Source organism: Hemiscyllium ocellatum, chromosome 37 (genome assembly GCF_020745735.1).
Source record: "Hemiscyllium ocellatum isolate sHemOce1 chromosome 37, sHemOce1.pat.X.cur, whole genome shotgun sequence".
In the NCBI taxonomy this organism is placed as follows: domain Eukaryota; kingdom Metazoa; phylum Chordata; class Chondrichthyes; order Orectolobiformes; family Hemiscylliidae; genus Hemiscyllium; species Hemiscyllium ocellatum.
In genome coordinates, this window is record NC_083437.1 from 43,578,654 (window position 1) to 43,602,292 (window position 23,639).

The following is a 23,639-nucleotide window of genomic DNA, read 5'->3' on the forward strand; positions in this document are numbered from 1 at the left end:
CGACCAGCTATCCCTAGTAGCCATACACTCAGACAACCAGGAACATGAATTTGACTGGGAAAACACTATCATCATAGGACAAGCCAGACAGAGAACAGCCAGGGAATTCCTAGAGGCATGGCATTCATCCACAAACTCCATTAACAGACACATAGACCTGGACCCCATATACAAACCACTACAGCTGAAACTGACACCCGGAAACGGCAAGAACATCCATCAACAGACACATCGACCTGGACCCCACATACAAACTACTACAGCTGAAACTGACACCCGGAAGCGGCAAGAACAAACCACTATAAATACCAGAAGAAACATCAAAGCAGCGCTTCACAGGAGGCTCCAATAGCACTGATGATGTTCCCTAGCCAGGGAACGAAACGTTTGCAGCAAAAACTTCCAGCTCGGTGTATGTCACTAAGCTTGTGCATAACAAAGTTCAGCTTCAGACAATTGCCAGGGAGAGGATTAAAGTCTGTGGCTTATGTGTAAAGCTTGTGGCCAAAGATAGTGTGTCTCTTCTTCCTGATATTTAATTGGAGGACAGTTTCAATCATTTTCTTGGTGTTTAAATTCAACTTCTGAACTTAGCATATTACCTTCTGAAGTTGGAACACTCAATTCAGTCATCTGGAAAAATAATAAAGTAAAATGAAATGACATGCTCTATAATGACAGCTAGCCTAAATATTCATTTAATTCATTTATGTCTGCTCTGGCCAAAGACAGGTCCTTGCTCATGGTCTGCTGATACTCATCCTCAGCAGTTTTGACTGTGGCGGTATGCCATTGTCTTCCACCTGTCAGAGGCTGGCTTCAAATCTGCTTCAGCTGAATAGGAATCAAACCTGCGCTGTTGACACTATTTTGAAATGCACATTAGTCATATTGCCACAGAGCTAATCGGACCAGCCTAAATATAAACAATTCCAATTCATGAGCTCTGACTGTAACTCATGGCAGGATTCATATAAATGAGGGATGATGTGAATGCCAAATTTCCCCAGATAGCGCCTGTTTACAATAAGCAATTCTAATGCCAGGGCATTTAATAAAATAGTTTTATGGGCTGACCACTCAATTACATTAGGATTGCATAATTTCTGGGTAACCTCCCAGTTAAGGTGGGAATAGCTACTTAAATAGACTGCATCTGGTACTGTGTACTTTACTGTTACATAGCTGCACACCACAATGAGAAGAGCTATGAATTCAAAGTTTGCTTGTGGTCTGCAGTACTTCATTCAGATAGAGTATGTTCGCACATCTTGTCCCATCCAATATAAATCAAATTTGGGTACTATTCAATTCAATCCTTTGTCTCTCTCAAGAATAACAGCAATATTCCTTTTAAGGTCCAGTTTCTGTCATCACACAAAAATTTCCTCCGTCCATTGTATCCTTCAATCTGCAAAATTTCTGTACAATTAAAAGATCAATATCGATTTGGAACAACAATTTTCTATTTAAATATGTTCATAAACAGTATGAGCAAATGAATTAAAATAATTGGAATTTTGTACACTTTAATATCGTGATGGTTTACTTAAAAGAAATCTGATAATTACCTCTCCAGTTAGCAATCGTTTCGGAGCAGATTTCAAAAACTGGTAATATGTGTTCAGTGCTCCACGATTTGTCAGAGTGATGGTCCGAGTAATTGTTTCACCAATAGTATGGCATCCAAAATCAATAACTTGCTTATCTACAACAAGCTGCAGGAACAAATATAAAGTTGTAACACAGAGCAGATTGATGTATATATTTGAACAAAACCTTCTACAGAATATGTAAGTTTGATCTTTCTAGTTAACTATAGACTTTGGATTCAATTGTAAACACTCAGCCTATGCAGAAAGTTTAAAGCAATTTGAAAAGCCAACACAGATACAATGTCACATTTTCTCCTTGGCTTTTTTCCTTTTCCTTCTGAAGACCTGACCTCTCCTGTGATATTAATCTGGAAATATTGGTTGGTGACAGTGATGTATGTATGAGTACTCGACACATTTATATGAAATAGATTTCATTTTACTTTAGCAGCAAAATAACTTGATTTTAGATAGATATATGGTGCCTGTTAAAAAGCACACCTATATATGAAAACAATAACTACTTGAGTAGTAATATTGCAGACAATAAATCTGAGCAATGTTCTACTGGTCCTAGCAGATATTTATTCTTGTGAATACTGGTAGGCCAGTTCCATTGCCCTCATCAGTATGTCAAAGGCCAAAGCCAACATCCATAACAAATAATGGTCAGGACGTGATTTTGCCTATCCTTAGTCTCTGCACATTGTAAGCTATTTCAGTTGTCTTGCTGCCTGGAGAAGCTGAAAAGAAGGAACTCAACATGGGAATTAACTTGGAGTACTTCTAATCTACATAATTTAAAAATATAAGAATATCTTTTACCCATCCAAATATTAAAAAAAACCTTGAAATAAAGTAAATTTGGAACAAAGGATTCTTTCAAATTGATTGGAACATTGTTTTGAATTTTATCCCTACAAGTGACTGAGGTACTGTGAGACAGCAGTGCTAACCACTAAGCCATCGTGCTGCCCCTCTTTTCTCCATTGAATTTGAGCTCCAGATCAGTTCATTAAGGTGGAACTAAATTACTGACATAAGGAAAAAATCTTTTGCTTTCTACTTTCCCTTTCTTTTAGATTACAATTGGGAAGAACAAGATAAGCAATATGCCTCTGAAGATGTTGAACTCTTGTTATGACTCTGTGTTCTACTCTTCTATTGTTAGCTGTCAAGAAATGGACATAACATAACTCGTTGAGGTCTCAGTAGTTCAATAACTGAGAATAACAATACCGCAGTTAGCTTTTTCACTTTTAAAGTCATCAAATCAACAAGACACAGTGACAGCATCACTAAGGCAGACATCTACAAGTCTGCCTTGCAGTCTTGGAGCCTTTGTCTTTGGCCTTGTCTATTAAGTATCTCAGAGCTCTGTGGATAGAATTTGGTAGGAGCATTTATTATAATAGTTCAGGTATCGTAATGGAATTAGGGAGAAGTTAGTTTGTCTTTGTACATTTTATTTCAAACAATAAATATAACAATGACAAAGGTGCACATGCAATGTGTCAAGACTTACATCACATTTTTTAGTTGTACAATAAAGTGGAACAGCAAAGGAACCAATATGAGTCCGAAACATTATTTCTCCTTGAAAATCTTTATTAACCTGAATACAAACATAAAAATAATCTTCATGGATTTATGCATTAAATATCAAACTTTTTTCTTCAACAATGGCTACTCAAAAAAGGATAATCCTACATTCTTCTTATAAATTTATTTTAATGTTTTTCTGTAAAGGTTTGTAAAACGTACAGTTTTCTTTGCATCATCTGACCTATTTCTGTACATTATCAGCTGTATATTTCTCCTAATTGGTCAGTGTTAATCTCTGTCTTCTCAATTTAGCCTTTAAACATTTTGCTAAGTATCTTTCATAATTTGCATCACCTTTAACTGCATGTTTCCCCTATGCTTTGTTCCCCTATCTTACTGGCAAAATATCACATACATGTGTCTTGTTTAAATAGTGTCCCGGAATATTCTGCCTGATCCCTCACAGACTTCAGCTCCTTGGATTAGGACATCATGATGAAGAAAATTATATTTCAAAACTCACTTGGAAAGGTTCAGACAGGAAGGCAAGGTAAACGTATGAAAATTAAGCTGATTTTTAAAATATATTTTTCTATGTTTCAAATGGGTCTGGGCTCACACTGACCCTTTATTCATGATTTTTCTTGAAACAGATTTCCAGAGACAGAAGCAAGTGAGTTCCCATGATTTCTGTGTCTTAATGAGGGAGTGCTGCAACGCAGAATATACTGTTACATTGAAGCACCCTTAATTGAAACTTCATTAATTGCTTAACCAGGAACAGTTGAAAAATTCCCTAACACTACTTAAAGATGACCATGGAAATCTTCTGGTGTGATAGTCAATAATAATCTCTCAACCGGTAAAAAACAAGACATTAGCGACTGACTTGTCCTATTCAATGTTTGAATATTTTGAGGGTAAACAAGACAGAGTATAAATGCAAGTTCTATTTTACCGGTGTTTATGTTTAGTTGCAAATTTTTCAGTTATACATGAAAACAAAAATGGAGAAGTATGAAAATGATACTACTTGGAATTTTAGAAAAGCAATACAATGAAGAAAAAATTGTCATTTATAATTCCATTAATTCAGGTGGAAGGAAAAATCAGGTGGGTCTATTTCCTGCCCGATTCTCACTCATCCAGGTGATGCTTAACATAAGGCGGTAAGAACAAAAATCTGCTCCAGCCTGGCTAGAAATATTTGTGGCTCAAGAAGAGAGAAATTGGATAATTAATGTGGATTTAATCAACAATCACAATTCAATACTATTTTAAAATCAATTATAAAAACTATTCAAAGTTCTCTTATAGCTCATTGTTACTGAAATACATTATAAAACAAAAACAGTTAGTGCAGGGGAAACACAGCATTTGTACAGAGTAAAATAAAATTAATGTTTTTTGAGTCCAGTGACTTCTAATCAAAACTGGACCCTGAAGTTGAAATGTTAATTTTGTTTGTCTATCTATAGATATTATCAGATTTGCTGAGTTTCTCCTGCACTTTGTGTTTTTGGTTTTGATTTCCACCATCCTCAATTTTTTGATTTTATTCTACACCAGAAATGCATTCTTAACCTACATGGTTAGTTGAAGGTCTTTCAGTACTTTTCACCAACTTGCTTTTTATGTTTTTTGTGATATTCTAATGTATGTAGCTAAATGACTCTGTATTTTTCAATAGCAGACACATTTGAAGGTTTCCGAGGTCAATGCTTAGAATGGATGGTTGTCCAATGAGGGAACTAATTTATACACAGCTTTTATAACTGGACCTTTTGAAAGGAAAGAAGTTGAAATTCAGTTGTAAGACACACTTTTATACTCCACAACCACCTGATGAAGGAGCAGCGCTCCGAAAGCTAGTGCTTCCAAATAAACCTGTTGGACTATAAACTGATGTTGTGTAATTTTTAACTTTGTACACCTTTATTTGCACAGTCTTAAGGCTTACAGAGTTATTAGTGAACCACTTGACTAAAAAAAAAATTCCAGTGGCTATTTTTACTCCCAAAATACTTGTGGCACATATGTCTTTCATCATGCATATATTTCTTCTTACCAGAGGTTTGAAAGTCACTGCCATCTCACAAGACATACCAGCTGAAATCTGACCTGGAGGCTTGAAGCTAGGAATAAATAAATATAATAAAACATTAGGTAACAAGAAACTTGATAAGACAGCAACTATATCCTAAATCTGTAACCATCGTCAAGAAACTAGAAATGCTGCTTCAAGAAAGATAACTGTAGAATGGGATGGAATGTATGTTTGGGACAAATATAATCGCAATCCCTTTAAAGCCAACGGTCATCTAGAATATTAGCTGATTGGTTTTCAGAACAAAATTTGACAATTCTTCAAGTTTTCTTTTAGCTTCCAATCAAAACCTTTCCTCTGAAATTATGACAAAAAAAAACAAAGCAATTATATGACTGACATACTGATGTACAAAATTGGGTTGATAAACCATCCCAATCATAATAAACTCGACTATGGATGGTAGCATGAATTGTGACACTTATTCTTGAACAACCATACATCCCAAAGACAACTGGAACAAACTCACTTACTGTCTGGCACAAGCTGAATATAACACAAAATGGAGTATATTGAGTGTCCTGTGATTTTTCTACTTTATAAAAAGCAAGTGAATTTGCTTGAATAGGTTAAGTTGAGCTAGTCAGTCAGTCACTGTTACTGAGATGACTGAAATAATTGAATGCAATTAAACAGGATTGATGCCATGTTCCTAACTTCCCTACACTCAAGGTCCTGCACCCTAAAGCTACAGTCTAGGTTCCTATGCCCCTCCAGAGGGATATGGGCCGGGTGCTGGCAGGTGGGACGAGATTGAGTTGGGATATCTCGTTGGCGTGGACAGGTTGGACCGAAGGGTCTGTTTCCATGCTGTACATTTCTATGGTTCTATGAGCAAGAAACAATCAGGCAACAGATCACATAGGCAAATAGGAATATCAACAGGATTTTCTTTTACTTCAAATTTCACTCTGATTCCAATTCCTTTGTGCATTTAGAATCAGCAATAGTCCATAAGAGCAGATATAGAAGCAGAATTAGGCCATTTGGCCCATCGAGTCTGCTCTGCCATTTGATCATGGTTGATATGTTTCTCAATCTCATTCTCCCACCTTATCCCCATAACCCATGATCCCCTTACTAATCAAGAACCCATCTATGACGGTCTCAAATACACTCAATGACTTGGCCTCCACAGTCTTCTGCAGTAATAAGTTCCACAGATGCACCTCCCTCTGAAGAAATTCTTCCTCATCTCAGTTCTAAGGGATTGTCCCTTAATTTGATGCTGTGCCCTTGGGTCTGATACAAGACTTGTTGTTATTCAATCTCTTTTGTCTAGGTACTTCCCACTGCTTTGCAGGAGATACAAAGTGACCAGTTCACAAATTATAACATATGACATATAAGATAAAAGCAACAGTTCACAGTAACTGATGGAAGAAGAGAACTGGCTTTCTTCATGTTTCAAATACTTTCTACTGTGAGAAACATACTACAATTGCTTCCAGAGGTCCAAAGGCTCTGGCAATATCATTCCCATTTACAAGCTGTTCAACTATCCAGCAGTCAATCACATAGTTGCTGATGCTATGGATCAGACCAGCCCACCTAAAACTATACTAAGAAGGTAGCCTAGATTCTAAGTTTTTCTTATTTCACAGGTAGAAGTGCTGTGTTCCTGATGCAACTCAGTTGGTTAAACTGCTTGACATTAAGCAAAATACAATTTATTCAAAAACTATAGTTAAAATACAACAATAAAAAGAGGAATGTGGAATAATTTAACTCCATTAGGCAACTTAAAATAAGACTTTTTTTACGACTAAATCATAACTGTTCCAATATAGCAACATGCCATAATACACCCTTGGCAGAAAGGCATATTCAGAGAAATAGATTGTCTTATTTGCAAACCTCTCAGCTAGAAAGAGGTGTATGCAGCAGCTAACCCTGCTGAGACCCCAGCAATAACTGGATCTGTGACAGCTTGATGACAACCACTCAGGCTGCTCTATTGTTTTGACCAAAAACTCACAGGTTGTTTATCTTCTCACAGACTGCTTGGTACATGTCCTCCAATCTCTCTCTTTTAAAAGAAATCAGGACAAAATAACCTATTTAAGTCACAGCATCATCACACTAATAGGGTAATGATTTTTATCAACAACTTGGTCATCACGCCACAAACCAATAAAGGTAAAGTTGCCACAGCCCTACCGAACCATAGGGCTGCTGTCTCATTAGAAAGAGATGACTGCTGGTGTTTAACCGGAGTGTCACTACACCTCAGGTGGGGTGAGGTTGAGAAAGTGAGTGCTTCATGGTAGCCTCAGTCATCGTGGGAATTAAACCCACAAAGCTAGTGTCACTCTGTGTTGCCAACTTAGCTAACCATCCCCCCTAGTTGGCAATCCTCAGTCAAGGAAGCTAAAACCCTACTCCCTGGCACTGTACCACGTTAATCTCAAACCTGCACCACATGCCATCAGTTTACACAGCAAATACACTGCATGTACAACAAGCAAGCAACCATGTCTCAAAGTCTTAGGGGAGTAGCCCTCACCGAAGTCCATGGAGGCATCCAACACAGACCTTCATCCTCATAATGCATCACAAACCTAATGCATTGGCTCCCAGTGTGCTGTTCATCACCTTGCCCCAGGTACTGATGACTATTCACTTAAGGCAAATACTTTAAGGGCAGGAAAAGTGGCAGTGAAGCTCTTTGGTCCTGAATGACTCCAGGGGCATTTGTGCTCAGACCCGGAGTGGGGAAGGCAAAGTGGAGGTGGAGAGCCCAGCCACCTCTGGAGGGTCTTGAGGGGAGATTTCTGAGTGGCCTGTGTGTGGTTCCTCCTCTGACTGGGTGCCTCCTGGCATTGCCTCGCTCCTTGTGATGAAGAGGCACCTGGAGTGCTCACCAGTTTCCCTGTCCCCATATCTTTGATCCTGAGGTGAATGGCTGGGGCAATGGAGTGCAGTCATGCGTACCCTCTCCAGCAGTCCCTGTTGGCGCAGGATCCTGCTCTCCATGGCACTGCTAACATATTTGAGGTAGCTGGGTCTCCATTGTGTAGTTATGAGGCTGATGAGGGCATTTCCTGCAACATCCTTGCCAGCTACTCCTGTGCTTGGTCGTGCATTCTGCCAAATTCCCTGATTGTAAGCTCGATAGGGTTCTCTCCTGAGCTAAGCGGGTGCCTGGTATCCAGAAGTCTTCCGAGTGCCTGCGGGTCTGGGTGTTACTTCCTTAGCAACTATAGAGTGGTCACAGTAAAGTGCTCACTAGATCATGCTCTTAAACATAGTTCAACACCTGGTGTTGATACCGAGGTAGCAGTATCTGCGTTGGTGGGGTGAAGGAGGCAGCTTTGCTGATGCTTCCGCAGAGGCATTGGAACTCTCTTGCTGGGAGGTTGAGGAGATCCTTTCTGGTGAACAAATCCATTTCTCTGCTTGGACCATCCTGCTGACATCTACAGGATGTGACAGAGAAGGTGTCTTGATTGATGGTTAGTAGTTGTGTACAATGAATGACTCTGATCGTGGGATTAATGTCAGAGTTGCTGTGAGATGAAGAATAGTATTTACTTGGTTTGTGGGACATGGATATTTTGGCACCCCTGTTCTCTGTGAGGAACAGAATTTTCTCTTTGGAAAGAATGAGGAGCCTGATGTTGGGCATCCACCTATCCTGGCTCTTTCTGTGTTGCTATGGGCTGTTCTCTCCTATAAAGCAGTGAGGTCAAAATGGCTGGCACAGTTGTTAGTGCTTGTGCAGGTGGATGAAAGATGGAGAGTTGTCATGGATGAGTGAGTAGACAATGCAGCTGTAGCATTAATGATGTGGAGGGTTGGAGGGAAACAAAATGAATGATTGCAAATGTTGCATGCAATTGTGAGAGTCACCAAGCATCAGCCTTTGTGGGAGGTGGGTGCAGGAACAGAGATAGAGTATAAGGTGGCAGAGAGATGAGTGTGGCACGTATCTTGGCAGAATAAGTAAGTCAATGACATCCATTAGGAACTGCTGTCCATTCCGCCAAGCTGTAGAAACAGCACCATGCTGGGTGGTGACACAGGACCATGGCCTCCTCTGCTAGATATCTGGGAAGAGAAGATCCTACTCTGGACCACCTTCTCTATCAGGATCTTCAGGTGCTGTTGGAGAACCACAGTGCCATTTACCCCTTCTCTGACATCATCAGAAGGACTGTCCATCACCAGTCAGGGCAGCTTAGAATGCCAGTGCTGTCCTGGTGTTTCACAGCCTTTTACATTTGGCCTCGTCACCAGGGATACTCATTGCTCAGCAGATATCCCGTGAATGCAACTTCTTCCAGGAACTGCATGTGGTGGAATGGAGCCAGACTCAGGTAAGAGGAGTACCATAGAAGTTCTGGGATTTACATATTAATGAATTGAAACCCGCAACCCATTCCAAAAGATGAAAGACTTAACAGCAATCCAGCTTTGTTCAATATATTGTATCAATTACATAACAGAGTGATCTTGTGCTATACATTCTGTGTCTTATGGTCCTGCCCACCAGCCACTTGATGATGGAGCAGCACTCCGAAAACTTGTACTTTCCAAATAAACCTGTTGGACTATAACCTGACGTTGTGTGATTTTTAACTTTGTCCATCCTGTCCAACACCGGCACCTCCTAATCATGAGTACTACAGCGGCAACGTAGGTAGTTCATGGTTCCTGATGAAGGGCTTTTGCCCGAAACACCGAATTTCCTGCTCCTTGTATGCTGCCTGACCTACTGCGCTTTAACCAGCAACACATTTTCAGCTCTGATCTCCAGCATCTGCAGACCTCACTTTTTACTCGAAGAGTTCATGAGATGAGCTTGTCAGGTGAAGCAAGAAATTTGCGAGATTGCACGATAGAAACCCTCCATGGAATCTGACGAAGCTTAACCAAAAATTAAAGATTCGGCCCATGATATTTAATGCTAACACGATGGATGCCATTTCAAATCTAAAGCTATAGACCTAGATTTTTATATGTTGAGTCAAGGTCACATCATAGTGTGAAGGTTACATTATGTACTTATTGAGCAAAAGAAGAATTAAATTTTAATTACTTAACCACTGAATTGAAGTATACACAACTTAATTGTTTAATTGCAAATGCCTTTTCAATGGTAATAAAACATTCATAGCTTTATATATAATACTCACTCAACCTCAATGAAGTCTTTTAAGCAATCAGTGATGGCAATCAGCCTGCAGAAAGTGATACCGTATGAAGCATTTATCAGTGTTGCCTTTTTCTTGTATGTTTGACTGATGTCAAAGTTCTAAAAATACAACAGTTTACCACATGACTATTATTTTACATCAATTTGTTTGTATTGCAAGCTATGACAGACCAGAATAAGATGGTGACTTTCAAGTTACAAAATAAAAATCAGGGAAATAATCAAAAATACGACAATTGCTGAATTCTGAAGGAAAACATAAGATGTTAGAAATACAACAGGTCAGTCTGCATCTGTAAAATAAGGAGATGTTTTCACTTTCTGAATGCTAATATTTTATTAGAAATGGAAAAGGTATTGTTAGAATTGCTTGACAGGATTGAGTGAAACAGGAAACAGTAGAAAGAGAAACAGATCTAATTGTTTTATACAGGGTTACTCTGAGGCCAAATGGAAGTTCCTTAATGAGGCCAAATGGAAGTTCCTTAATGAGGCCAATTTATTAATTGTCTTTGATTAGAAAGTTTGGTCGATGAACAAATTTTTGTAAATTTTATTGTGGAAAAAGCAGCATGAATGATCTGTCTATTTCAGACACATTAGTGTGATATATGTATGAAGTTTATGAACCCAGCTGAACACTGAAAAAGGTAGACCCCAGAATGAAATCTGGCTTCACTCATCTCATTTTCTTTTGTTTAGGTAGGTAGTGCTGAGCCTGCAGATTTTCTTTAACACGAGCACAGGCATTTGTTACAGAAAAGAACAAACTGTGCTGGCTAAATATAAAAGGCATAGAGAATGATCTTCAAATACACAACCTGTTTCCTGACACTATTTATTACAGAGATTGTTGTGGTTCTGTTCGCCAAGCTGGGAATTTGTGTTGCAGACGTTTCGTCCCCTGTCTAGGTGACATCAGTGCTTGTGAGCCTCCTGTGAAGCGCTTCTGTGATGTTTCCTCCGGCATTTATAGTGGTTTGTCTCTGCCGCTTCCGGTTGTCAGTTCCAGCTGTCCGCTGCAGTGGCCGGTATATTGGGTCCAGGTCGATGTGTTTGTTGATAGAATCTGTGGATGAGTGCCATGCCTCTAGGAATTCCCTGGCTGTTCTCTGTCTGGCTTGACCTATATTGACCTGGACGCAATATACCGGCCACTGAAGTGGACAGCTGGAACTGACAACCGGAAGCAGCAGAGACAAACCACCATAAATGCCGGAGGAAACATCACAGAAGCGCTTCACAGGAGGCTCCCAAGCACTGAGGATGTCACCTAGACAGGGGGCGAAACGTCTGCAACACAAATTCCCAGCTCGGCGAACAGAACCACAACAATGAGCACCCGAGCTACAAATCTTCTCGCAAACCTTTCCAGAGATTCAAATAATGAGAAAGTACGTCCCATATCATACCTTTAAGCTTCCGTTTAACTGACTTACAGTTTCTTTGGTGTTACTGTGGAGACAAATTGATGATCCTTTTCCAATACTGCCATGAGGTGCCGAAAGACTGGAGGTTGGCTATCGTGGTGGCTCTGTTTAAGAAAGGTGGTAAGGACAAGCCAGCGAATGATAGACCAGTGAGCCTGACATCAGTGGTGGGCAAGTTGGAGGGAATCCTGACAGACAGGATATAAGTTTATTTGGAAAGGCAAGGACTAATTAAGGATAGTCAACATAGCTTTGTGCTTCCTACCTAAACAAAAGAAATCATTTCTCACAAACTTGATTGAGTTTTTGAAGAAGTAACAAAGAGGATTGATGAAGGCAGAGTGGTGGGTGTGATCTATATGGACTTCAGTAAGGCATTCGACAAGATTCCCCATGGGAGACTGGTTAGCAAGGTTAGATCTCATGGAATACAGCGAGAACTCACCATTTGGATCCAAAACTGGCTCAAAGATAGAAGACAGAGAGTGTTGGTGGAGTGTTGTTTTTCAGACTGGAGGCCTGTGACCAGTGGAGTGCCACAAGGATCGGTGCTGGGTCCACTACTTTTCATCATTTATATAAATGATTTGGATGAGAGCACAAGAAATATAGTTAGTAAGTTTGCAGATGGCACCAAAATTGGAGGTGTATTGGACAGCGAAGAAGGTTACCACAGATTACAATGGGATTTTGATCAGATGGACCAATGGGCTGAGAAGTGATAGATGGAGTTTAATTTAGATAAATGTGAGGTGCTGCATTTTGGGAAAGCAAATCTTAGCAGGACTGATCCACTTAATGGTAAGGTCCTCGGGAGTGCTGCTGAAGAAAGAGGCCTTAGATGCAGGTTCATAACTCCTTAAAAGTAGAGTCACAGGTAGATAGAATAGTGAAGAAGGAGTTTGGTATGCTTTCCTTTATTATGAGTAAAAAGTGAGGTCTGCAGATGCTGGAGATCAGAGCTGAAAATGTGTTGCTGGTTGAAGCACAGCAGGTTAGGCAACATCCAAGGAACAGCAAATTCGACATTTCGGGCCAGAGCCCTTCATCAGGAATGGAAGGGCTCTGGCCCGAAACGTCGAATTTCCTGTTCCTTGGATGCTGCCTAACCTGCTGTGCTTTAACCAGCAACACATTTTCAGCTATGCTTTCCTTTATTGGTCAGAGTATTGAGTACTGGAGTTGGGAGGTCATGTTGCAGCTGTACAGGCCACTTTTGGAACATTGCGTGCAATTCTGGTCTCCTTCCTATCGGAAAAGATGTTGAGAAACTTGAAAGGGTTCAGGAAAGATTTACAAGAATGTTTGCAGGGTTGGAGGATTTGAGCTATAGGGAAAGGTTGAATAGGCTGGGGCTGTTTTCCCTGGAGCATCGGAGGCTGAGGGATGACCTTATAGAGGTTTACAAAATTATGAGGGGCATGGATAGGGTAAATAGACTAAGTCTTTTCCCTGGGGTTGGGGAGTCCAGAACTAGAGGGCATTGTTTTAGGGTGAGAGGGGAAAGATATAAAAGAGACCTAAGAGGCAACTTTTTCACACAGAGGGTGGTATGTGTATGGAATAAGCTGGCAGAGGAAGTGGTGGAGGCTGGTACAATTACAACATTTAAGAGGCATTTGGATGGGTGTATGAATAGGAAAGGTTTGGAGGAATATGGGTTGGGTGCTGGCAGGTGGGACTAGATTGGGTTGGGATATTTGGTTGGCACGGACCGAAGGGTCTGTTTACATGCTATACATCTCTATGACTATGACTCTAAACCTTTCTGCTGAGGACCAATTCCCTGAACTGCCTTCAACTCCTACAGGCCAGAAATTAAATATGCTTCTAAACTCAGTTCTGGTGTTTTCCAAACAGATTTAAAAAAGAAACTTGCTCAATCCTAGATTCGTCCAAGCTGAAAACAAAGGTAACTCTCCCTGTCATAAACCTAACAGCACAAACATTTTTCCATTATCTTCCTCGGGGTCTGCAGTCACCTGGTTTCTGACAAATTCTGGATTTAGTTCACTATTCCAAAAGAACTTTCTGACCTTGTTTTTTTAAACGGAAACCCTTTACCGAAATAACCAACTGTCATCTATCTAAAACTGAGAACTCAAAATCCAAAAATACTATTAATATTTATAAAATTATACACAAATCATATAATTGTAGTGTATGTACATTATTCCACACACACTATATTATTACTTTATACAATACCAACTAAGTAGGACCACAGGATATTTGTGAAAATCCTGTGAAGAATAATGTCGGAACAGGTAATGAAACTTACTCAGGGTTATAAATGTTTGGAATAGACTCCCAAGCAAACTACTAAGGCCACATCGTCACATTATTATAAATACAACCCAGTGTAAGGATAGAATTAATTATATTTCAGGGATAAAATTGGAGAGCTTGATTCAGCTTTTTGAATTTGTGATGTTGTATATTTTTGATTGTGCCCTCTGTAGGCACAGCTGATTCCTGATGAAGGGCTTATGCCTGAAACGTCGATTCTCCTGCTCCTCGGATGCTTCCTGACCTACTGTGCTTTTCCAGCACCACACTCTCGATTGTGATAACTGTTTCACAACCCAACACCTTAAGTGCCATGATTTTGAACAACTGTTATTTTGTGAGCTCTTCACTGATACAACATTAACTATTTTAATTAGGAGCTATTCCATGTACCCATTAGACTGTAGCAGAAAACATTATTTTACTCTAAATATTTTCTCAGTTCATTAATTTTATACTTATGCTCATTAGTTCTACATTCAAATTCCAAGTTAAGCGACCAGCCTTCATCGACATTATCTATGAAAATGAGATGAAAAGAAAAAATTGAACGAGTGAACTTACCAGAGAAAAACAGGAACACTTGAGAAGTGAAATTAGAAAGGGAAAATCAGCAGGAGGACGCAGACAGGAACAACATTACCAGCAGTGAGGAGACATAAACAAAATGAGCAGGGATTCAAGGGAAAGCAGCCAACACAAACAGGCGAGAAAACCAAGATGAACGGGATTGGAGAAAGAAAAATGACATTCATTGACTGGATGCTCAGTTAAACTAATTACAATATATTTACCATTTCCTAATAATTGTTAACTATCATAGGATTAAATGCACTGAAATGGTATTAATTTTTAGAAACTAAAATACATCTTTATCACAGTAGACTTCTTGAAAACAAGGCTCAACATTAAATTATCTCAACATTGTGCAGCCCTGCACATAACTGTAAAGAAAAATCAGCTCACTGATTTTTTTTTTGGCATTAACTTATGATGTGGCAACTACCCAAACTTCAGTGTTGGGCACCAGCAGTCAGTAAAGGGTTGCATGATTCTTCACAGTGAGTGGATACTGTATCAACGGACAGTGGGACCTCAGAATACAAGGACCTCAGAATTTAGGGTTTATGATAAAACATTTTAAATTTGAGGTACAAATGAAAAGGAAGAATATGATATATATTTGCCCAAGATTTAAGATGATGAATACTATAATGGAATTGACCCAACTTTGTGATCTTCAAGTAAATAAAGGAAGTGGCACTTAGTTTATGCAGCAGCCTCCTTGCTATCAAACATGCAGCTTTTGAACAAAGGAAACACACCTACAGTTTTCTAAATTAATAACTTGCTCTTTGTGCGTAGGAAGTTAATGAAGCACGATGTTACTTTCTACATTGGCATTAAATAACTTAAAACAATCTGAATCGATTATATGACACCAACCTTGAAGTGAATAACATCGGGCTTGCTGTAGAAAGGGCAGCCTTTGAATTCCCGACCAGCTGCTACTTGTTTCTGGACGATCCCACTTCTTTGCTTCTCCAATTGTCGTGCCAAAATCTCTTGTTCCATTTTACTAGTACCCACTCCTAAACGTTTGCTGACTGTTTCATCCTTTGTGATACAGAAATATATTCAATATATGGTAACAAAGCGTTTTAAAAATAAACCTATATATATATATATCTTTCATCCTAGCCTTTTTACACATTGACACAGTTTTCAAAAGAAAAGGCATTTGTTTAAATGTACTGTCAAAAAATTTATTAATTTACTAAAACAGGCCTTATTTCAATTGAGAAGAGTGTGAGATAATGCAGTTGGAAATGGCTGACAAGACATTATGAACGGTAGGACTCTGGAAAGCAATGAATATCAGAGGTTATGTATATTTGATAATTTCATATACCTTTTCAACCCTGTCACCTGCAATCGTTCGTGCTCATTTATTCCACTTTTTAATTGTATCCTTTATTTTTATTGCTTCTGCTTATTCTCTGCAATTACCACAAATTTATTTTTACTGTAATGGTGATTGTAACATATTAGAGTGATATATAATTCAAACTTTACAATAATGTACTCAATGAGTTCCACTGAATAAAAAATATCAAAGTAGGTAGCTTTATAGAAGTGTTAATAAATATGTATTATTATGAGCCACTCTTTGTGTCATGTTCTGATGCATGATCACGACCAATCATTGCTGGAATAAATGTCTTTTATACCTTGCTGGGTGTATGATCATTATCCCAAAGCCCTGGAAATTCAGGCAAATTAAGACTTTCTTCATCCACAAGCTGGTCATTGACATCCTGTGTGAAATGATTTGGGATTTGTTCTGTGACCGTTTCTTCATCTGATATTTGTGATGGGGATCGCCATTCTTGCTGCAGGGAAAGAAAGAAACCCATAATGTCTCTGCATTTATAAACATGTCTGATCGAGGAATTAAGCCAATCAGAAAGATCAATTTCAGTGTAAGGATTCAGAATTTTGGAACCAATTTTCCATGAATTAGATCCAAACCTGAGCTTTAAGGAGCTTATCTAAAATCCATTCATGGCTTTAGCTAATCATATGCTGCACTATTAATCTGTTCAAAGGACAAATAGCAGAGTTAGCCTACTTTCTCATACCAAACAAAATTCCTGACTGCACTAATGCACAAGTTCTTTATTTATATTACAGTACCTAAGCAGTTGAATTTTGTTGTTTCCAATCACTTTAATTGCACACCTGCAGTGGAATAAGGCATTTATTAATTTTAAAAACAATATGAAATATATTAAACATGGTTTGAAAAGAATAAAAGTGTGTATATTACATGAAAATCCAAACTAGAGAATAATTGAAATTGATTGTTGGCTTGCAGGAGCCAGGAACACATCAATAAATATGGAGCAGAGTTGGAGACAACTTTTTTAAGTGGCTTAAAAGACCAACTATTATCAGTGAACTACTGCAGATAACTGTGGCAGGCCTGACCTCATAAACTAACAGCTTTTGTCCAATTCTTAATCAAGTCTGTGGTGCAGGCTTTTTGCTTGGGTTACAAAGTAAAAATATATTCTTATGTTATTCATGTAAAGACAGACCAATGAAATACCAGCAATGAAAATATAAGTGCTGTTTTCTGGTTGCTAACAATCAAGTTTTCTTGCAGCAGAGCGCGGCGGGAGCTGGGCGGAGTGAGGTCGGAGCACAGACGCTGTCGGGAAGGTTAGTGTGTGCTATTTAAGCAGGTGCCACAAACCGGATTTGATCAGGAACCTCAAAGTAAATGATCCATTAGGAGGTAGTGACCATAATATGATAAATTTTAATCTGCAATTTGAGAGGGAGAAGGGAGAATCGGAGGTGTCAGTATTGCAGTTGAAGAAAGGGAACTATGGAGATATGAGGGAGGAGCTGGCTAAAGTTCAATAGTTCAGTACTCTAGCAGGGATGGCAGTAGAACAACAATGTCAGGTATTTCTGGATATAATGCAGAAGGTGTAGGATCTGTTCACTCCAAAGAGGAAGAAAGATCCTAAGGGGAGGCTGGGGTGGCCGTGGCTGATGAGGAAAGTTAAGGACTGTATAAAGATAAAAGAGAAGAAGTATAACATAGCAAAGATGGGCGGGTAGCCGGACAACTGGGAAACTTTTAAAGAACAACAGAGGATAACTAAAAAGATATTATGTGGGAAAAAAAATGAGGTTTGAAGGCAAACTGGCTAAAAAAAAAGGAGGATAGTAAATACTTTTTTCGGTATACGAAAAGAAGAAAAAAATGATTAAGACTAAAATTGGACACATGAAGTCAGAAACGGGTGAATTTATTATGGGGAACAAGGAAATGGCAGAAGAGTTGAATACGTACTTTGGATCTGTCTTCACTGCGGAAGACATAAGCAATCTTCCAGACGTAATAGTGGCTGAAGGACCCAGGGTAATGGATGAACTGAAGGGAATTTACATTAGGCAAGAAATGGTGTTGGATAGGCTGTTAGGTCTGAAGGCTGATACATCCCCGGGACCTGATGGTCTGTATCCGAGGGTATTTAAGGAGGTGGCTCTAGAAATTGTGGACACGTTGGTAATCATTTTCTAATGTTCTATCAATTGGGGATCAGTTCCTGCAGATTGGAGGGTGGCTAATGTTGTCTCACTTTTCAAGAAAGGAGGGCGAGTGAAAACAGGGAATTATAGACCGGTTAGCCTGATGTCAGTGGTGGGGGAAGATGCTGGAGTCAATTATAAAAGATGAAATTACAACTCATTTGGATAGCAGTAACAGGATAGGCCAGAGTCAGCATGGAGTTACTAAGGGGAAATCGTCTTTTGGAATTTTTTGAAGATGTAACTATGAAGATGGACAAGGGAGAGCCAGTGGAGGTAGTGTATCTGGGCTTTAGAAAGTGCTTGATAAAGTCCCACGTAGGAGATTAGTGAGCAAAATTAAGGCACATGGTATTGGGGGCAAAATACTGACTTTGATTGAAAATTGGCTGACTGACAGGAAGCAAAGAGTAGTGGTCCCTAAAACTGGTCCCTTTCAGAATGGCAGGCGATGACCAGTGGGGTACCAAAAATTTCGGTGCAGGGACTGCAGCTATTTACAATACACATTAATGATATAGATGAAGGCATTACAAGTAATATTAGCAAATTTGCTGACGACACAAAGCTAGGTGGCAGAGTGAAATGTGACAAGGATGTTATGAGAATACAGGGTGACTTGGACAGGCTAGGTGAGTGGACGGATGCATGGCAGATGCAGTTTAATGTGAATAAATGTGTGGTTATTCAGTTTAATAGCAAGAACAGGAAGGCAGATTACTATCTAAATGGAGTCAAGTTAGGTAAAGGGGACGGACAACGAGATCTTGGTACTTTTGTACATCAATCAATGAAAGCAAGCATGCAGGCACAGCAGGTAGTGAAAAATGCTAATGGCATGCTGGCCTTCATAACAAGAAGAATTGAGTATAGGAGCAAAGAGGTCCTTCTGCAGCTGTACACGGCCCTGGTGAGACCGCATGTGGAGTACTGTGTGCAGTTTTGATCTCCAAATTTGAGGAAGGATATTCTGGCTATTGAGGGAGTGCAGCGTAGGTTCATGAGGTCAATCCCCGGAATGGTGGGACTACCTTACGCTGAAAGATTGGAGCAATTGGTCTTGTATACACTTGAGTTTAGAAGGATGAGAGGGGATCTGATTGAGATGTATAAGATTATTAAAGGATTGGACATTCTGGAGGCAGGAAGCATGTTTCTGCTGATGGGTGAGTCCAGAACCAGAGGACACAGTTTAAAAATAAGGGGTAGGCCATTGAGAACAGAATTGAGGAAAAACTTCTTCACCCAGAGAGTGGTGGACATATGGAATGGTCTGCCCCAGAAGGCAGTAGAGGCCAAGTCTCTAGATACATTCAAGAAAGAGATGGATAGAGCTCTTAAAGATAGTGGGATCAAGGGTTATGGGGCTAAGGCAGGAACAGGAAAATGATCTAATTGAATGGTGGAGCTGGCTTGAGGGGCTGAATGGTCTACTCCTGTCCCTATTCCCTGAATACTGGGTAGAGTAAAAATCAAGTCTCTTTGAGATGCCACCGCATCTACATGCACCATCAAACAGAAAAAATATAGATATGCCCTTACTTTCAAAGCTGAGTTACTGAAGGTTTTTACAAACACCTGTTTTGCTAACCCCATTGTCAGCAGCAGGACCTCACTGTTACCTGCTGCCCTTTGCTAAGGGTTTTGCCCTTCTGCATTCCAGCTCTATTAGGAAACTTGGTTACTGCATCTCCTCCCAGGTTTTGGGTATATAGTACATCCCCTCAAAGTTCGATTGTGGGTTCCAGAAGTAACACCGCAGGAGTTATAGTGCTGAGTTCAAACATTTCCATTTGAATAGATCACGGCACTACCTTAACAGCATGACATGAAAAGCTAGTTTATCGCATCAACAGCCTCAGAATTACAATAGAAAACAAACACAGCACCTTTCAGTTCCATTTACAGCTTCAACCAGTTACCTTAATTTACTATGAAAAGTTTTTCTGCACCTCTTAATTAGAAAGGTTGATCCAATGATGCTCTGCAAAGTCAATCATTCAACAAGAACCAGTTTCTCAATTCATACATCCTTAATATAAACACATTACTCAATAGCTGCAAGGGGTAAATTATGTAACACCATTATATCTGTGTATACTGTAGAAAACTTGGTGAACATTTCACATTGACTGATCTTAATTCCTAAGTCATCAATCTGAGTCTTTTTTTTATTGCAGCACTCAACATTGAAAATTTTTGCTTAATATATTCTGCAGACTGTCAGAATTCTTTCATCACAGTCAGATGGCATATGTACCTTTACAATTGTGTGTTGCAAAATAGAACTGCAACAAACATATGGATAGTAAAATTAAGTACTGTTGAAAACACATGTTGTTGAAACTTTTTATCTTGTATTCAGCAAGACAATTCATAGGAAATACCAAAATAAAGAGAAAACAAGGTTCACATGATACAAAAGCAGAGTATTCCTCTTTATGACAATGTAGCAATTAGAATTCACTTGCCAACCAATCAGTACTGCCTTTTACAATATCAATACTGTATTGCTTTTATTTTACTGTGGTATTCTTACAAATTGTCCTGATGAGTGCAAGAAAAACAGCTTAGACAAAATTTGTCTTTGTCAGCAATATTCAAATTCAATATTACCAAATAGCTATAATAAAGTTCACTATTTTGACAGATGAGTTCATGCACTTACTTCAGGTGTATTTATGACTCTGTCATCCTCAGAGCTATTTTCTATGTATTGCAGCAGTTTTTCCTTGAATTTCCACACCTCTGATGTTTTATGTTCACTCTTCTGTGCGTCTGGAAATAGTACAGGATAGATCTTCTTCTTCTTTTCCATAGTGGATTCTTCCCTGAGGATCTTAGCCATAATTTCTGCCTTCAAAGTTTTCTGCTCTTCTGCAAATTCCCTTTCAATGGTAAATATATGACAAAACTCTAGTTTTTATACTGAATTATTGGCATGAAAAGGCATTCAGACCAGCAGGCTTTCCCTGAAGGTTATGTTCCTTGTATCATCTCTCACTGTTAACACATTCTCCCATTCCTTTATCCTTCATTATTAACTTTATTTTTAACATATACTCATCTCAGCTGTTCAATATGGTAGCACGTTCCATATAGCTACCACAGATAAACCGCAGATACATATCATCCAAATATAGATTAATTCAATGAATTACATTTCTTTAAAAAATATTTTTTTCAGAAACTATGATTTATCTACTGATAGATTATTTTTGTTCACTGAATTAAACATTAAACATAAAATATTTACAGTTTGAGCTGAAAAGATCAAATTCTGGAGATCACAGCAGATTAGACAGCATCCACGGAGAGAGAGCAAGCTAATGTTTCAAGTTGAGATGACTCTTTATCAGAGCTGAAGTGTGGAGGGGACACATCTTGTTAATCACGAGACCAATTTTTATCTTATTTCCTCTCCATTATTTTTGCAAAAGTATACTTTATTCATAAAAATAGAAATCTTTTATGTATTTACACAATTACTGATGCAGTTTCGATCTGTACAGGTTTTGCATCCAGAAAAGAAAACAAACATTGGGGTTTGACTTTTTTGATAGTTACAGCTAATTTAAAGTCATTTCTTTAATCTGGGTACTAAGAACTATTTACGTGTATCTGAGGCGTCAGGAGGGTCCAAGAACTGAACGGACACCTTAGACAGTGGTCTTTCCCCACTGCACCTTGGCAGTAGCTTCCTCAAGCTTAGTGTGTCCCTCAGCACATCGTCCTGGGCCTTGGAATGTGCCAGCCTGCAACACTCGATCAGGGTCAATTCTTTCAACAGGAATATCAGCAAGTTCCGGGCAGACCAAAGAGCATCTTGTACCGAGTTGAAGGACTTCCAGGCACAGTTGATGTTTGTTTCGGTAGGTATCCTGGGGAGCAGACTGTAGAGCATAGAGTACTGTGTCATGGAGCTGTTTGGGATGAACCTCAACGAAAATTACTGCATCTCTCTCCAGACTTCCTTTACAAAGACACATTCCAGAAAGAAATATTGACAGTGTCATCCCCCGTCGCAGTCGCTTCAAGGGCAAAATGCAGTGACACAGACCAACTGGGTGTACATGAAGGATCTCACAGGTAGTGCCCTTCTCACCACCAGCCAAGTAATGTCTTGGTGCTTGTTGGAAAGCTCTGGCGATGAGGCATTCTGCCAAATGACTTGGACAATTTACTCAGGGAGCTCTTTCCTTTTCCCACAGAGTCTCAAGGACACTACGTGCTGACCACTTCCTGATGGACTTGTGGTCAAAGGCGTTTTTCTTTTCAAATGTCTCCATGAAGGACAGTGCAACTGCTTGGAGTGCTCTGTGACAGTGAGGCCACACCCATCCTTCGTAACACTGGGGACAAGTAGAACGTCAGTAAGTAGTGACACTGGGTGTTAGTATATTGAGTATCTACACATGGCTTGACACAGCCACACATGAAGATGTTCTTCACAATGAAGATGGGACTGGGTAGTGGGGTTCTTCCTCCCATTGCTGTCCAGTGCTTTATACATGGTGTCCCTTTGGACCCAATCCATCTTCAAACTCCAAATGAAATAAAGGTTGACTTGGGTGATTTAGCTGGTGCAGGTTTGGGAATAAAACAAACCTGTGCCACATAAAACATTACTGAGTGTGCCTCACACCCAATGACCATGTTTTTACTGCACCAGAGAGGGAGTGGTGCTCCCATCAGCCCAGTTTTTGCCTCACTTTGGTGATATGCTTCTCTCAAGTTTTTGCACATGCCCCAGCCCCTCTGAACCATATTCCTAGCACCTTCAGGTAATCTATCCTGATGGTGAAAGGGCTAAAGGATGATGGGCAGCATGCTGGCACAGTGGTTAGCACTGCTGCCTCACAGCACCAGAGACCTGGGTTCAATTCCCGCCTCAGGCAACTGTCTGTGTGGAGTTTGCACGTTCTCCCTGTGTCTGCGTGGGTTTCCTCCGGGTGCTCCGGTTTCCTCCCACAGTCCAAAAATGTGCAGGTTAAGTGAATTGGCCATGCTAAATTGCCCGTAGTGTTAGGTGAAGGGGTAAATGTAGTGGAATGGGTCTGGGTGGGTTCCTCCTCGGAGGGTCGGTGTGGACTTGTTGGGCCGAAGGGCCTGTTTCCACACTGTAAGAAATCTAATCTAATAAAAGGTCAAGCCAGTTCCCAAAGATCATGGCCTTGCATTTGCCTCGATTTACCTTGGCACCTGAAGCCAGTTCACACTGGTTGCAGATTCTCATGAGTCTGTGCACTGACAGCGGATCAGAGCCGAAAACAGTGACTTCGTCCATGTACAGGGAGGCTTTGACCTGCATGTCTCTACTGCCCGATCACTTACCCCTCTCAAACGCGCATCCTTCCTGAATAGACTCGGCAAAAGGCTCTATACAACACATAAACAAGGCAGGAACA

General features: G+C 39.8%; 1 protein-coding gene across 2 annotated transcripts in view; it reads right to left on the reverse strand.

The window, feature by feature from the left end:
* cfap74 (cilia and flagella associated protein 74) overlaps window positions 1–23,639 on the reverse strand; it is a 201,498-nt gene that overhangs the window by 104,523 nt on the left and 73,336 nt on the right. For both annotated transcript variants that reach the window (XM_060852040.1, XM_060852039.1), the window contains exons 11-18: window positions 20,900–21,119; window positions 16,356–16,517; window positions 15,571–15,741; window positions 10,386–10,504; window positions 5,209–5,275; window positions 3,121–3,210; window positions 1,572–1,718; window positions 603–633 (exon numbers count right to left, since the gene is read on the reverse strand). In XM_060852040.1, coding sequence (XP_060708023.1) covers window positions 603–633; window positions 1,572–1,718; window positions 3,121–3,210; window positions 5,209–5,275; window positions 10,386–10,504; window positions 15,571–15,741; window positions 16,356–16,517; window positions 20,900–21,119 — 1,007 coding nt within the window. The remainder of the gene's footprint in view (window positions 1–602; window positions 634–1,571; window positions 1,719–3,120; window positions 3,211–5,208; window positions 5,276–10,385; window positions 10,505–15,570; window positions 15,742–16,355; window positions 16,518–20,899; window positions 21,120–23,639) is intronic.